This window comes from Mytilus trossulus, chromosome 7, assembly GCF_036588685.1.
Source record: "Mytilus trossulus isolate FHL-02 chromosome 7, PNRI_Mtr1.1.1.hap1, whole genome shotgun sequence".
In the NCBI taxonomy this organism is placed as follows: Eukaryota; Metazoa; Mollusca; class Bivalvia; order Mytilida; family Mytilidae; genus Mytilus; species Mytilus trossulus.
Genome location: NC_086379.1, coordinates 64,502,556 through 64,520,930, shown reverse-complemented (window position 1 = coordinate 64,520,930; position 18,375 = coordinate 64,502,556). Strand labels below are relative to the sequence as shown.

Below are 18,375 nucleotides of genomic sequence, written 5' to 3'. Positions count from 1 at the left end.
CAATGACCATAGCTAAGTACATGTATAATAAGAACACCCATGACGGATCAACAGGAAACAAGAAGGTCCAATACCACATAAAGGATAAAACATAGATATATAAATTATGATACATTATCATTGCTTTTATTTCTTATCTTTATCAATTGCAAATGTACCCCATGCAAGCACAGTTCTTATTTTCTGTGAATTAGGTTGAGCAGAACATTTTCATTGATTTCTATAAAATATCTTTGTTCAAAACTAATATCACAGGAACTTATTTCACCTTTTCTTTTAAATTTTAGTATTGGAACAAAACTCATGGTGCTGTAATTTTTGTTCCGGAACTTATTTCACACTTGTTTAAAAAATTAGTTCCGGAACAAATTTTATAGTGCTGGAACATATTTTCTGTGACATAAGTTCCGGTGGAACATATTTCATTTGAAATTTGTTCCGGCGGAACAAATGTCACGCCGGAACAAATATTTTGTTACATATACATCATCTAAACTTCATAGAAATTGAATTTGGTGCCTGATATATGAAGTGCTGACAACATCATCTTAAATCCCATTAATGAGGTATAATTGCTGACTGGTAATGACGTATTCATGCATTTATCTGTATCAAGTACTATGAGGTTGTGACAGCTGTCAAGTCCACGCTCTATGCTAGAGTGCAACCGTCTGCTTGGTGTCTGCTCATCACAACCGTTATTTATTTTATATTCATTTTCCAGAAAATTTGTCAATTTACAGGCGAAAAAAAACATCACAATATAATTAAATACTTTTAAGTTATTTATAAGCTAAATTAATTTATCTTTGTATCATGGCACTAGAATAATTGGCAGTCCATCTTTCCATCATAACACACGGTATCTGTCTATACATCTTTTCCCCATACCTCATGCACATGACATATCACTGTTCATCTTTTAACCATGGCACACAATATCTGCCTGTATACCTTTTACCAAAACATACGGTATATGACTGTCCAACTGTTTACCATGGCACTTGAGTAATTGGCTGGTCATCTTTTCACTATGACACACAGTATCTGCCTGTACATCTTTTCAACATGGAACACGGTATATGACTGTTCATCTTTTTACCATGGCACAAGAGTAATTGACTTTTCATCATGAAACACGGTATCTGCCCATACATCTTTGCACCATAGTACATGGTATGTTACTGTTCATCTTTCAATCATGAAACACGGTAACTGCCTGTACATATTTTAACCATATTACACAGTATATGACTGTCCATTTTTGTATCATGGCACTAGAGTAATTGGCTGTTCATCTTTTCACCATGACACACGGTATCTGCATGTACACCTTTTTACCATATTACACTGCATATGACTGTTCATCTTTGTACCATGGCACAAGAGTTATTGGCAATTCATCTTCTCGCCATGAGACATGGTATCTGCCTGTACATCTTTTTACCATAGCACACGGTATATATATATGACTGTTCATTTTTGTACCATGGCACAAGAGTAATTGGCAGTCCATCTTTTGATCATGACACACGGTATCTACCTTTACATCTTTTTACCATATTACACGGTATATGACTGTCCATCTTTGTACCATGGCACTTAGACTAGAGTAATTGGCAGTTCATCTTTTCATCATGGCACATGCTATCTACCTATGCATCTCTTCACCATAGCACATGGTATGTCACTGTTCATCTTTTTACCATCCACGATACTAGGGTGCACTGTTAATCTTTTCACAATAATACATATTATCAGACTTAATTCTTTTCACTGTGTCACATAATATGAATGCACGCCATATGTTTCTTAATTTGCTATGTAACAGCGCTGTATTACAAAAGGAGACTAAAGGAGACTTAGGTGTAAAAAAAATAAACAAATAGATTAAGAAAGGTTGCAAAATGAGACAATTTCGAAACACAATTTATGATTGATACGGACTTCTGGTACACATGTAAGTTTCACTAAATTTAATTTCACCTCAAACGAGCTTATATACGTGAAACTCACATGTCAGTTTATGTGAATTTTCACATGAACCTCACGTGAAATTCACAAGAATTTTAAAATATAGTGATTCTTACAACATCTAAATTTTAAATTCAAATAAAATCATGAAAAAAAACCCCATTGTTTGGGGGTAAAGTTCACGTGAAATTCATGTGAAAAATTTCACGTGAGAATTGTGTGAATCTCAACTCACGTGAAAAGCACATAAACACGTGTGTAAGTATAAGTTCGTTTGAGGTTAATCTTGCGTGTTATTTTTCACTTAAATTTCGTGTGAGATTCATGTGAAATTCACGTGAGTAAATTTTGCATGTGTAGTACTGGTAAGGCTGTATTGAACTATCCCAAAATATTGTTTGTGTTAAATTGGACAAAATCTAAATCATCGACCACTCACGAAATCTATTCAGTATCTTCGGATATGGAAAATCAAATTGCTAAATGGTTGTATAAGTTTTTACTCCAACAACAAACAAAAAAAAAACAATTGAAATCTGTTTGTATAAGAATCGTATGGTAACAGGGTACAGTAACATTTAGGTAGTGAGCTACATCGACTTTTCTCGTTTAAAGTTCCACCACGTCAAAAAACTTAGCAATTTAAAAATAAAAAGTGGTGTTAAAAGAAAAATGATTAAACCATTCATGTTATCGATACAACATAAACAAGAAACTGTGGTATGATTTCCAATGAGGCAACTCTCCACAAGAGATCAAATGACTCAGAAATTAACAACTATAGGTCCACGTTGCGGTTCGACCTTCAACAATGAGCAAAGCCCATACCGCATGATCAGCTATAAAAGGTCATGAAATGACTCAAACGAGAAAACTAACGGCCTTATTTGTGTAAACCAACTTAAATTTCTTAGAACCAAATTAGATCGTGTCCTAATATCCCCGCTTTGTAGTTGATATTTCCTGGCAATCATTTCGGTCAAATCACTTTTAAAAACCTACTTAGTTTGTTAAGTGTATAATTGATCATTAGATATATGCGAGGAATATATGACACTTCAAATTGATACACACTTATTTATCTTTTGTATACGACACTTATAATCCCTTTTAGAGCTGAATTGTTGTTTCCTTCGTCTCTATTGAATTTATTTAAATTCTGTTTTTTTCACAACCATTCTGATTTCAAACAATATCTCTCTCTGTTCTGTTATACTAGTAAGACGTTCCTAATATTATATTAAGGGCATACGATACAGTTACAGAGAAGGTAATGACGTTGCTAACGTAATTTGTTATTTTCACGACGTCAAACTTTGACATATCGGGAAAAGATGCATTTTTCGACTGATTTAATTTGAAAACGAGTTCATGGACTCCTATTTTTCAAAACGGCATTTTGTTTCATTTTGCAGGGAGATTATGGGACCCAAATTTTATAAAACTGTAAATATAGGATTTTTTTAAATTTTGATAAACATGCAGTAAAAAATTACGTTTTTTGCTCAATTCATGAACATTTGATAAATATGAGTTATTTCTGAATAAAAAATCGCATGTTTTTTGGGGAGATTTATAAAATACAGAAATTACCGATTATTTAACAAAAAACAATTTGTGTTTATCTTTTATAACAAAAAAGTTATGTCTTTCTTTCGAAAAAGAAATTACGGCCACAAATCTGAATATCGAGCAAATATACAAAATTTCGACCTCATTTTACTCAAAAAGTAGCACATGAAGGTATATTTTTTATTACATATTTGATTTAATCAGGTAAAAAATAGCCTACATGCAAATTTTCATGAACTTGTAAATATATGATCAAAACTGTATCGTATGCCCTTAAGACCGCCGCCAGTGGCGGATCCAGGATTTTTCATAAGTGGGGTCCCACGGACTGACCTAAGAGGGGGCCCGGTCCAGTCACATTTCAGTGATTCCCTATATAAGCAACCAATTTTTTTTCCCAAAAAGGGGGGGGCGGGCCCCCTGCCCCCCCCCCCCTAAATCCGCCCCTGGCCGCAGTGCATTGAATCTCTCAGTTGCTTTGTATTTTAAACATGAAAGAAGATATTATAATACGATTCAGTAAAAACATTTCAAAACTGATCACAAGAAAAACAAATTACAAAATAGAGTCCTGTAATGTTTGTTTCGAGGTACTCATGAGATTAAGGTGAAATCACTTTAATAAGGTGCAAATAAGAATAACATCTAAACGAGAAAAAAAACAATAGAATATTACATTTAACCAAGGAGGTCATATAAGCTCCTTGATTTAACCAAGACCTAGCCAAGGAATATCTAATTTAACCAAGGGCCAACTACGGCATATTATTACAAGTAATGTCAACGTAAAAACAAGAGGTTAGATGACTGACACTTAAATAATGATAAACAGGGCCTTTAGATCATAAAATAAAGTTCAATATTCTCCAAATTCCATTTACAAATGTTACACTGCCACTGGGTCGATGCAACTGCTGGTGGACGTTTCGCCCCGAGGGTATCACCATGCAGATAGTCAGCACTCCGATGTGAACATGGATATTAATTATATGGTCATTTATATTTCCTGTTTACAAAAAGTATGATTTTTTCGAAAAAACTAAGGATTTTTTTTTATCCCTGGCAGATTACCGTAGCCGTATTTGGCACACCTTTTGGGAATTGTTGGTACTCAATGCTCTTATACTTTGTACTTGATTGGCTTTATAACTATTTTGATCTGAGCGTCACCGATGAATATTATGTAGACGAAACTCGCGTCTGGCGTATTACATTATAAGCTTGGTACCTTTGATAACTATTAACACCACCGAGTAGATGCCACTGCTGGTTGACGTTTCTTCTCTGAGGGTATCACCTGCCCAGTAGTCAGCACTCTGACATGGATATAACTAATTATTTGGTCATTTCTATGATTCCCTGTTTACGTAAGTATGAATAATCCGAAAAACTAAGGATTTTCTTATCCCAGGCATATATTACCATAGCCGTATTTGGCACACCTTTTTGGAATTTTTGGTACCCAACGCTTTTCTTCTTTGTACTTTTTTGGCTTTATAACTATTTCGATCTGAGCGTCACTGATGAGTTTTATGCAGACGAAACGCGCGTCTGGCGTACTAAATTAGAACAAAATCTATAAGCCTGGTACCCGGGGAAGTTTGATAACTGTTGGTTAAACAATGTGTGTTTTTTGATTGGTGATACAAATATTACAAAAATGAATCTTATATTACAAGTTTCAACTTCGTCCAGTACTTTAACTTTTATAAAAGATCACTGTATGTATACTCCATGCTTCAGACCTTCAAATCTGCCAGTCAGACATGTACCCCTCGCAATCATCGTAAACAGTTCATACAGCTTACCCAATTCTTCTAGTATATGACAAACGGACGTACACTGACTTGATGCAAGAAACAGAGATCAACAGAGGTCAAGGGCAGATGAATTGCCAGACAGACATGTCCACCTGGCAATTATGCCATAAACCAAATATAGTAAACCTAATGCTTAAAGTATACCGGTACGAGAAAAGGACCATACCAAAAACACATTAAACAGTGAACAATTTCTACGAGAAGATATTGGAATTTCAATTCATACAAGAAGGATTTTGGATCCTACTGCATTCCAAATGGTTCTGCAGGATATACGTCTATATATTAAGTGCTATAAAAACAAACATTCCCTCATGATACATGCAGGGCAAAACAGATAAGAAATTCTTAAGAGTCTGACTCAATGATTTGTTGGCTACGGTTTATGCTTCATTTAAGGCACAATCTATTATCTGTCTGTTATTTTGCAATGTTCTTGTCTCTTGGCTTAACCACCTGTGGTAGTTTTATTGTGTTAGCCTTTTTGCGTGTAAACCTATGGTCATGTTTTTGTTAGGCTCTTGGCTTGTATACCTACGTTTATGTTCTCGTCGTCTGGATTGTACATGTATGGTTATGTTTTTGTAGGTCTCTATGGATGTACAGCCATGCTCATGCATGTACTTGCAAGTCTCTTGTGTTTGTTCGCATATGGCCATGTTCTTGTAAGTATCTTGGCTTATACACCTATGGTCATGTTCTTGCAAGTTTCATGGATTTTACACCTAAGATTGTACAACTATAGTCATGTTCTTGTCTCTTAGGTTGTAAAGCTATGGTCATGTTCTTGTCTCATGTATTGTACACCTGTGGTAATGTTTTTTATGTCTCATGTGTTGTACACCTGTGGTCATGTTCTTATGTCTCATGTGTTGTACACCTGTGGTCATGTTCTTATATGTCTCATGTGTTTTACACCTGTGATCATGTTCTTATATGTCTCATGTGTTTTACACCTGTGGTCATGTTCTTTTGTCTCATGTGTTGTACACCTGTGATTATGTTCTTATATGTCTCATGTGTTGTATATATATGGTCATGTTCCTGTAAGTCTCTTGGGTTGTACATATATGGTCGTATTCTAGTAAGTATATCGGTTTGAACACCTGCGGTAATGTTCTTATATGTTTCATGTGTTGTACGCCTATATGGTCATGCTCTTCAACTTTTTAGGTTGTACACATAATCAATGTCATGATCTCGTAACTCTCTTGACTTGTACATTTATGGCAGTGTTGTTGTCTCTTGGGTCATACACCTACGGCCATGCTTTGATGTGTTTTTTTTTAACTTATTTTAAACTTCAAACTTCGATTTCATTTAAAATAAATACCTAATAAAGCGTAGCATAGAGACATGAAAATCTGGAAGAAGAGGTGAGAATGGAAGGGTTCATGTTTCCAAACATTCATAAAGCATATTTCATTATAGAAAGATACCTAATTCAGTGTAACATACAGGCTAAGGGCAGTGCTAATTTGTAATTTCAATTCCCTGTAGTGCATTACATTGCATTTAATGTGTAAAACATGTTACTGATTGCAATGTAAGTTGCCCAATACATGGAATTACATGTAAGGTCTTGTTTAAAATTAGTTAAAATTTTGTACTCTTGAGGTGGTCTTGTGTTCTTACTCTCATTTCATTCCTGTGGCAATGTCATAGAAGTGGTGTTGTTTGCTAAAGAAATCTTATTTTAACACGGCATGATTTTTGTGCTATTCAATCCATCAATATTTCAAAACGAAAATAGACCAATAGAAAAGACAAATGATCTGTTTTGTTTTCAAGGGACATTGTGGAACACAAATAAAAATAACAAAGTAGAGAAAAAAAAGTTTGTTGTTTAATGAATATGCAATAATAATTCAAATTGATGATGAACATTCCCATTACTATTTCTACATAAAGAGAATTGGCAAATAATAATGCTAAATTCTGTAGTTTTAACACCAGTATGGAATCGCACCAATGACTTCCGGCGCTCAAGTAAGGAACTGTAAGGTGATATCAGTTCAAACCCTAGTACTCTGCACTTTTTTTACTAGATTACTGGAATAACATATAATACTTAACCTGCTGATATTATACTCCTATATTAGCCATTGTAATTTTGACTTTATTTCATATACAAAGATCATGAACTGTCAAGCAGGTAGTCAAAACTTTGCAATTCTGTATGGAATTTGAATAAAAAGAATACAAGAAAAATTAGTTACTTGTAAATTTGTGAATAATTGGCCAAAAAAATTTGCAAACTTGATACTTATAATTCATGTCAAAATCTTCCACAAAATAAAGAAAAGTTGCAGATTCTTTTTTCAAGAAATTATACAAATCCAAAAATTCCAAACATCCTTTCAAGATTTATGAACTTTCCAAATTGCAAATTTCACAGATCAGAGTTATCTGCACTTGATGAGATCACATAGACAAATCCATGACAGTTTGATTTCTCACAATATCCTTGGAGTGAATGTATGTATTGTTCTCACTGGGAATATGCATTCCAGAAAACAGTGATTCAAATGTTGATGTGCTGTGTTATTTAATTCTCTCCTTTTACAACAGTTACCTGAAAAAAAATATTTTCAACAAATCACTTGTCATCAAAAGCTAATTCTAACTTTAATAAAATGCTCTGCAGGGCGCAGCTTGATACCACCGCAGAGGTTGAACCCTGAACAGTTGGGGCAAGTATGAACAAAAAATTCAAGCTTGATACAGCTCTGAATTTGGATTGTGATTAAAAAGTTGACACAGCATAGGTGGGTGGGAATTTGCCCCAAAGTGGGTCATCAGGTGTAAAAATCGTCAATATTGCTGATTTTTCATCCCTTCTCTATTGACTCAGAAGACCCAGGGATGCTGGTTAAGGTATCCAGCTGTAGCCTGCATGTAGAGTGGACCCTAGTGAACAAATTGACCCCAACAGTTGTTAGGTCGGAGTGAATCTGATCTTGGTTCAGCAGTCTACAGAAGGTCATTTGGACCAAAAATACTGAATTTCACGATTTTTGCCAATTTTTTACTTCTAATGGACCCAAAACTGGAAGTAGTTGTTTCCTATGCGTATTTTAATAATAATAATGATCAGTAGTTATATGGCCTTGGGTTTGCACTATTTCTGCAAGTTTTATGTCTCTGAACTTATCCAATTTCAATTTTCTAAGTCCGTATTTGTGCTCAAAATGCTTCTTATACATGAGAAACGTGAATATGAATAGGCTCAGGTTGAGGGAACATGCATAACTTTTAAAATAAGTATCATAAAGTGGACTTCTAAGAGTATTGAACGCCATTGGAGCCAAATAACGGTTATTAGGGTACGCCCGTCAAATGATGGTCACCGCATGGTAAGGGTTAATAAAATTGATTAACGGTTAGATTCCGCATATCAAATAACCCCAATAATTCATTTTTTGATAAAATCAAACAAAAGTTTCATTTTGGACCCTTTTGGCCCTCAATTCCTAAATTGTTGGGACTAAAACCCCAAAAATCGGTCCCAACCTTTCTTTAGTGGTTATAAACCTTGTGTAAGAATATTATTGATTTCTATTAACTTATACTAAAGTTATCATTCTGAAATCATCCGTCTTCAGACGATGCTGACAAAGACGATGTGATAGCAACATACTACCAAAAAAAAAATTTGCAGTCGAATAAAAAAAGTGTTGAGTTGATATTATAAGTGTTAATGAATGTATATGGTACAATTATCCCCCTTTTTGTTGAAAACCTTTTGGATTTCTTTGGTTCTAGTGGTTTTCAGATTTATCCCATAGAGATAGTTATATTATCTAATATCAAAGTCTTATACCATGCAAATCAAAGAAATGATTTCAAACAATTATGTGTACATGTATATGATAAAATTGAGAATGGAAATGGGGAATGTGTCAAAGAGACAACAACCCGACCAAGATAAAAAAAAACACAACAGCAGAAGGTCACCAACAGGTCTTCAATGTAGCAAGAAATTCCCGCACCCGGAGGCGTCCTTCAGCTGGCCCCTAAACAAATATATACTAGTTCAGTGATAATGAACGCCATACTAATCTCTATGAAGTAAAATGTGCTCAAAGCAAGCATACAATTTCTTTAAGGTGCGGATTTCATTAATCTTCTACAGGAAATGCATATATACCATTATCTAGCAATGCTATTTTGCTATAGCTAGTTATGATACTAAACACTTAGAAAGTAAAAGACTGAAAAGTAAAGCAGTTATTACCTATGCTCTATGTAATTTTGAAGTAATTTTGGTAACATCAACTGATCAATATTCATTAGTCCTGTTTGCCCCAGCTGTCTTCTTATGACTTGTCGAGTCATATATGTCAATTTGGGAACTGTATCTGCAAAAAATAACAAATAAACCAAAATAATAAGTTTAAGTAAAAGTTTATTAATACATATAGCACTTATAGTTTCATAGCAGTAAAGGGATAGCTTTAAACATCAGAAAAGGATATAGAATTATTTAATGCAATTTTTCTTGAGCATATAAAACAACACATAAACATACTATATGTATGACACCAATAAAAGTCATTTGTATATGTAGTGGAAAATATCAGTAAAATTTGAAAAATGTAACAATGAGAATCAATATTTGCTTTTTCCCTTTAGACATCCATATTTTTCATCTACCATTATTGGAAAAAAAAGCAATTGTTAGAAGACCTTTCATACATTTATTATTTCAAAATACCAAATTAATTTCAAAGGAAAAGATAAAAAAAACTAATTTCCCATAGGGTATAATGGGAACCTATCAAACTACTGGTATGTATAACTATGTTTCTATGTATGATTAGCATCATACCAAGGAAACGTAGGTCTTCAAATTGGCGACATAAATCTTAAATTTAATCAATGAAGCATTTGGTGGAATGATGTAATATTCCCTTTGATGCATCCTTCAATACAATTATATTATTTTATCCTGTAATTGGGTGTCCTTCTATACAGATACAGCCCTACAGATATCGCTATGCTGTATCTGTATACTATACAGATATCGCTTTAAAGCTCCGCCCACTACCGGACTGAGTATTGTTTGAACCTGTATGACCTCAGAATGTGTATTCGAGTTGCATTCCAATGACGATGAAAATTGTCGATTTCAAAACTTGAATGTGTATGATTGTGTTACAAATTCAACCATGTCAATTTCAGCATGCATGTTTAGTGAGTGTCAAGTCTGAAGCGTAGGACAACTCGTACACTTCTGTTTCAAATTTGACAATGTTTTGTTATTTGTTTTTACTGTTGAAATTAGTTGTTATGATAAAATAGATAATTATTCACCTTGAGCGCTGTATTATTGTGGACCATTCGAGATTCTTTTTTAGCGAACCCGTCTTAGGCGTAATGTGTGATTTTGATATTACTACGCGGGCCTCAAGGGATTACAAATCGAAAATAAATGCTAAATATGTTAGTTTTCGTGTCTTTCAAAACACAAACAATATACAGAATTAATTGCAGGATAAAGACAATAACTGTTTAGTGTCTTTAAATATCAGCTGTATTTGTACTCGGCTCGAAACAGGTGTAGTAGCTCGCTAAAAGCTCGCATACACCTTGTTTCCTAGCCTCGTACAAATACAGCTGATATTTAAAGACACTAAACAGTTATTGTCTATATTGGTACAGAATATCAGAGCAATGATATAGGACACAAAATTATAGATTGAGATAAACTGTAAACAGCAATAATGTAGAGCAAATAAGACCTACAAATAAGTCAACATTATCAAAATGGTTAATTAACCCCTTAAGGAGTTATTGCCCGTTATAGTCAATTTTTAAAACAATTTTCAAAAATTTTGTAAATTTGGTAAAAAAAAAATTATTCGTTTATGATATGCACATAAACCAAGGTGAGCGACACAGGCTCTTTAAAGCCTCCAGTTTTGCTTTTTTGGTTCTTTTATGAATCCCCTATCAATATATACTAGTGTTATGAATTCAAAAGCTTGTTATTTTGAAACTGAGAAGCGAACCTCCTCAAATTGAATTTTCACTGAGGAAAGATCCACATTTTATTTAATTCTTGCCATTAAAGCTGTAGTTTTAAACTTTAGGTGCTTTAATGCATAAACACACATTTTGATTTGTTTATACATTAGTATCCATATTTACTACTTTGGGGAGAATATCAAAACCAATAATTTGCAACTGTCAATAATGGACTTGTTTACCTGTATATAATCCTTGGTAAAAGTATAATAAAATATGGTAAACAAATATAAAGTTGATAAACTCTATTAAAGGAGAATCAAATGTTTATGACACTAATTAAATTTGATAAAACCAATGTACTTTTTTAACATTAACTTACTCATCCAGTATAACAACAGTTCTTTTGATGGATTTGTTGAACTTGAAATAAGATCAATTGCATGTAGGCCTTTATTATTCCTGGCATAAACATTAGCACCATATTCTAACAGTAAACCTAAGAAATCTATGTCCTGTTTTAAGGCTGCTTCATGGAGTGGAGTACTATGAGTCTTTACAGCATTGACATTGGCACCTAGAAAGTAGAACACACCACTTATTTATTAACACTGGCACCTAGAAAATATAACACACCACTTATTTATTAACACTGGCACATAGAAAATATAACACACCACTTATTTATTAACATTGGCACCTAGAAAATATAACACACCACTTATTCATTAACATTGGCACCTAGAAAATATAACAAACCACTTATATTCATTGACATTGGCACCTAGAAAATATAACAAACCACTTATATTCATTGACATTGGCACCTAGAAAATATAACAAACCACTTATATCCATTAACACTGGCACCTAGAAAATATAATAAATCGCTTATTCATTGACAAATTTTCAAATTAAATAGATTATCATATTGTACTTTTTTTGAGTTTACACTGTTAAGCTAAGTCTAGCTCCCATAGATTTAAAAATAGCCAAACAAAATATGAAAAGATGGAAAAAATGTATGTTTCAGGGGCAATAACTTTGAACAGGTTGACAGATTTTTCTGAATTTTTTTCAGGGTAAAAAAAACACCTTGTCATGCTAATCTTATTTGAGATGAAGATGAAGCAGGCAAGCTTAGGATTCAATCTATTGAGCAGTTGAAGCTCACCTCCGGGTGCAGGATTTTCTCGCTGTATTGAAGACCCATTATTGGCCTTCAGCTGTTTTCTGTTCTTTGGTCAGGTTGTTGTCTCTTTGACACATTCCCCATTTCCATTCTAAATTTTTATAAGAGGAAAAGATTTTAAAATAATTTAACTGATAAAAAAACAGATGCAAACTGATTGCAAATGTTCACATGACTCTGTGAATCAGGAGTGTTAAAACAAAATTTGACAATTGATTGAGTGGACATGAATACCGGTAAAGTAATGAAATTAATTTTTAATTCAGCTATTTTAAGAATAAACCTGCTCTGAGTAAGACTTCTGCACTATTGATAAATCCTTGGTTGGCTGCTATATGCAATGCAGTACCATAATGACAGTCTGAGGCATTCAGATTCGCACCAGCTTTTGATAAAATATCTATACATTCCCACTGATCTGAAAAAAAGTAAGTGCAAATGATGAAAAGTATACTTAGAAAAATAGTACATCTTAGTTCCAAACTGCAAAATTACTTTACAAAAAATGTACCAGGATGATGAAAATTTTGTGTACCGGGTAACTTTTTTATAAAAAAAAGATTGTTTATTTCCCTTGTGGATGTTAAAGCAGTTTTAAAACAGCTAAACATTATTTTCAACTTCATAGTGTTAGAGCACAATACCTCTAAGAGCAGCCTCATGTAATGGTGATGACAATAATAGTACTGGATTAACTCGAGCTCCATTAGCTATAAGTAATTCTAAACAGTTTATATGACCACTGGATGCTGCATCACATAGTGGGGTGGCTCCATCTATATTTCTAGCATTTACCTTTGGAAATAATAAATTAATAAACAATATGTTCTAAAAAAAGTTATCAATAAAGAAGAAACTTACAAATGCACTTCTATTATAAAAATAAGGAGATGTGGTATAGTCCCCAGTAGACAACCACTTTGTGTATTTAACATTGATCAAAGATTGAGCATTTAAACCATTTCAGGTCACTTTTGATTTTAAGTCCTTTAACAATTATTTTTTCCAATGATAAGCTTATCTGATATTAGTCCAAATAATTATGACGTCTTGAAAGGCTATTATAGTTTTTTTTCTTTGACGCCTTACTACGTCATAATTATTTGGACTAATCTGATATCAGAAGGAAATGTTCTTGAAAAACAAAAAGGGAAAATAAACAGTCTGATTTTGGTAAATAACATTACATGAAAAACAACTTTAAGAGACGACTTCCAACTTACAGTCGATTTCAGGTTTTTCTGATTTGGCTATAACGCTTCGTACGTAAAAATGACTTACCGCGTTTATTGAAAATTATGTTTTCCTAACGCAGTAAACAGTTATTAGTTTGAATAATATACATACAAAACCTGAAAGAATTATCTAGTATGACGGTCAAAGAGACGAGGCACAACTATCCACAACAGGGTGAGAAAATATACACATATTAGTTAAAAAAAAATAAAAAAATAAAAGATTGAGAGTATATTACCTCTGCACCATTTTCTAACAGTATTTTCACACATTGCAACCTTCCATGGAAGCATGCCTCATGTAATGGTTTAACTAGATCTGGGTCACTGTGATTTACACTAAAACCTTGTTGTATAAGGGAAATCACTCTTTCTGTGTTACCTTCCCTTGCTGCTGTATGCAGGGGGTATTGACGACGTGCATCCAGGATTTTTGTCTGAAAAATAAATCAAATTATTGAGTACTACAATTTTGTTAAACTATAGTTTCTCTCTCTTGCATTCACAAATAATACTATATGTAATTCGCTGCCCATGGCATCACAATTATTTTATCAAATAAACTTTAAATCACACTCAGCATTATAAGTTCAAGAAATGGTATTGACAGTCTTTCTTCAAAGTATAATATTGTTTTAAGTTTTTCCCTTTAATAGAATAACAAACAAGAATGTGACCAAAGTACACAGATGCCCCACTCGCACTATCATTTTGCATGTTCAATGGACCGTGAAATTTGGTTAAAAATCTAATTTGTCATTAAAATTAAAAAGATCATACCATAGGGGACATGTGTTCTAAGTTTCAAGTTGATTTTACTTCAACTTCATCAAAAACATTAACCTGAAACTCCCATTTTCATTTTCTATTTTCAGTGGACCGTGAAATTGGGGTCAAAAGTCTAATTTGGCTTTAAAATTAGAAAGATCATATCATATGCAACAAGTGTACTAAGTTTCAAATTGATTGGATTTCAGCTTCTTCAAAAACTACCTTGACCAAAAACCTTTAACCTGAAGCGGGACGGACGACAGACCCACAGACCAAAAAACATTATGCCCCTCTACAGTATTTCACACTGGGATAGGCAATACTCATAAAACCTTGTTTTTCACCAACCCTGTATTTTTTAACAATCCTTACATTTGCTTATATACAAGTTAACTTTTTCCACAAATAACCAAAATAAAAAAAAAAATCTTCATTATCTTGCAATCATGATATTATTATATATATCTACATTTGAATCCACAAAAACATAGATATAGCTAATGACATCTCATGAAAAGTGCTTCGGGCACTGTCACGAGTGTATAAAAGACAGCTTTCATTTTGCATTTAGATCTTGAAGTAAACATTATAGTACTAGTCTATTACTAGTATTCAGCAAGGAAACATCTTCAGACGATATTTTGATTTGAGTTATCTTTCTTTGTCTGTAATTGTAGGTAAGGTAAACGGGGCATTATACTATTTTTAATAAAAAAAAAAAAAACTTTGACTGGTATATAATTAATGTCGTAAATCGGATATACAATCATATATTATTAATTAACTGCTTTATACAGGCATGGATAAAACCTTTATGCTATACGGGTACTTAACTGTTTGTTTTCATTTACACTGTAACCGGAAATTTTGAGTAGTATTGTCATACCCAAAGTCAACAACGGGATAATATTCCGCACAAAAGTGCTCATTCAGAAACCGCCCATCACACTCGGTTGTAATCGTGACATTCAAAATTTTGTTATCTGCGGCCTTCAATCTCTAGGAATATATCTATTTTTTGTAATTTTACTTTTATCTGCTCAAAAATTTAAAGTTATTATGATAATATTCTTATATCATTTGCATATCTATAAATACTTAGTTTAAACATATTTTATTTACTCAAAGTAAAATGGATTGGACACAAGTAAGCCATACTTATGAAGTCCGCTCCGAATGACAATAATTTACAATACAATATTAATATGAGCATGCAATATCAAAATAAACAATATTTTACGAGTCTATCAATTGAGGGAAAAAAATGAAACCGTGAGAAGTAGAGGTAAACATTGAAAACGTTGATGATGATGATGATGATGATGATGACGTGGATTTACCGTAAATACATTTTCTACATAACAAGAAATCTCTCAGACCTTTTGATAAATTCGAATACGTGTTTGAATATATTCACATTTTGTTCATACGAGAGATTCGGATTACCAGAAGAAAGTAACTTAACATTTAATGTAAGGTCATCAGGAAGCCATCTTAGATTATTCATCAGAATTTCTCTCTGGTGTATATATAAAGAGCAGTCGAAAAGGAAATGGTGTACAGTCTCAATGTTACATCCACAAAAGCAAGATGGATCAGCAATTATATTGACTCTAAACAAGTCATAGTTCAAGAAAGATGAGTAGCATCTGAATTGTGTTAAAATCATATTTAGTTTCCTCGGTCCATACAGAAAGTGCTTTGGTACATCTTTATTTGTGGTATTTAACCTTTTTAATTGGATTTTAAACTTTGCTATAGAGTCTGATTTTCGAAGGGACAAATCGGTATGATTCCATAGGTTAATAGTTGATGGTATAAAAGATTCTTTAGTAAGAGATAATCTACAAAAAGGAACAATGATGTCATTGCCATTTCTCAAGGGATATGTAGTTGTGCTCTGTACACTAGGTGGAACAAGTTTGCATAGATAATCCGGAGCTTGTTTATGTTGAATGTTATAAAACATTTGTAATTTTCGTCTTTTCCTCCTGTCAGCTAAAGTTTCCCACCCAATTTCCTCATACAGAATTTCAGATTTTGTAAATATAGGCAAACCAGTAACTATTCTAGCAGCTTCTAGCTGCAAACTTTCAAGTTTATTAACATATCCTAACCCGCAATTATCCCAAACTTCAGTTGCATATTCAAAAATTTGTCTTATAAATACTAAATAGAGTTTTTCTAAGTTTTTCCTACAAAGCTGATACTTGAGTTTTCTCAGGATATTTAAATGTTGCGTAACACTGATAATCAGATTGTCTATATGACTGTTCCACCGAGCATCAGAGCAAAACGTTACCCCAAGGTGTTTGTGACATTTTGTTATAGGGATTTCTTTATCATTTAAGCAGAATTTTAAAACGGGTGCATCTTTATTTGAAAAAATCATTATTTCTGTTTTGTCTGAATTAAAAGACATTAGCCACCTCCGTGACCACTCGTTTAGCTCTTCGAGGTCACGATCAATAACAGTTTTTATTTGCTCTTGGTCGTTCCCCGAGTAATTAAAGAAGTGTCATCCGCATAGAGTCTAGTTAGAGATGTGAGTTTCTCTGCAATGTCATTTATATATATTATGAATATTAAGGGACCAAGTACTGAGCCTTGAGGTACTCCAGCTGAAAGACTGCAAAATGAGGATGATGATGTATTAATCACAACTTTTTGTTGCCTATCACAAAGATAACTCTCAAACCAGTTAAGTAGATTACCATGTATTCCGTAAGCTTGCATTTTATGCAAGAGCCCTCTATGCCAAACCTTGTCAAAAGCTCTCGAAAAATCACAAAAGACAAAACAATTTATTTCCTTCTTTTCTAGTGAGTTAAGAATACAATTATACATTTCTAATAGCTGATGTACAGTTGAATTTTTTGGCAAAAATCCAGACTGATATTCATAAATTAATTTATTCATATGTAAATGATTATATACATGTTTAAAGACAATTCGTTCCATGATTTTACCTACACAGCTTATTAACGAAATTGGTCTATAGTTTGAAGGTAATGACGAATCACCTTTTTTAAAAATAGCAATAACATTTTTTTTATAAATACTTGAATTTGATTGGTCATTTAGAAATTTTCTCCATCGGTTTACACTTCGATAAAGCATGTTTCTGAAACTACTTTTGTAATCTATTCATGCGCGATTCACATTCTTGCAGGGATACTGGGATTTTCAGCAAGTTAAGATTATAAAACAATTGCATAACAGTTGTTTGTATTCTAATGCAATTTAAAGTTATTATGATATATCGGGTATCGGATCGTCATTGCTTAATTCTTTTCTTTTAAAAGGGCACTAGTATATAATATGTAACATGGATGCATCCGGCTTAGAGTAAAGATGTTTGCTGGCCGCTTTATCGTTACATGTTACAAGGGGTACAATCAAAATCACGTGATGGATATACACACACCGGAAGTTACAGTCGAACTCGCCGCTTGAAAGGTTAGTAGTTGCATTTTCTTGTTTATATCAATTAAATTTTGATTAATAAGTTGGCACATCGAATGTCGGATAATATGTAGTTTTAAAATACACAATTGCTTTTGCTAGAAAGCGTGCAGTTATTGCAAACACTTCGACACAGTTATCTGGTGAAATTTTGGAACTGTGTCGAAGTGTTAGCATTAACTGCACGCTTTCCAGCAATGATAATTGTGTATTTCAAAACTAGATAGTATCCGACATTCGGTGCACTACCTTATTTATTAAATTTTATTGATATAAACAAGTAAATACGACTACTTACCTTTCAAGCGGTCTGCTCGACTGTTACTTCCGGTGTGTGTATATCCATCACGTGATTTTGATTGTACCCCTTGTGTTA

The 18,375-nt window shown here is 33.2% G+C and overlaps 1 protein-coding gene across 1 annotated transcript; it reads right to left on the bottom strand.

Annotated features, from left to right (window-relative positions):
* Window positions 1-7,342: 7,342 nt before the first annotated feature.
* On the bottom strand, window positions 7,343-15,377 carry LOC134726593 (ankyrin repeat and SOCS box protein 13-like; the record flags this gene model as incomplete). The annotated part of the gene is made up of 7 exons (XM_063591003.1): window positions 7,343-7,941; window positions 9,604-9,727; window positions 11,719-11,913; window positions 12,812-12,946; window positions 13,173-13,323; window positions 14,003-14,200; window positions 15,369-15,377. Coding segments are annotated over 7 exons (816 nt in total), but the record flags the coding sequence as incomplete, so codon positions are not given.
* Between the last annotated feature and the right edge of the window lie 2,998 nt (window positions 15,378-18,375).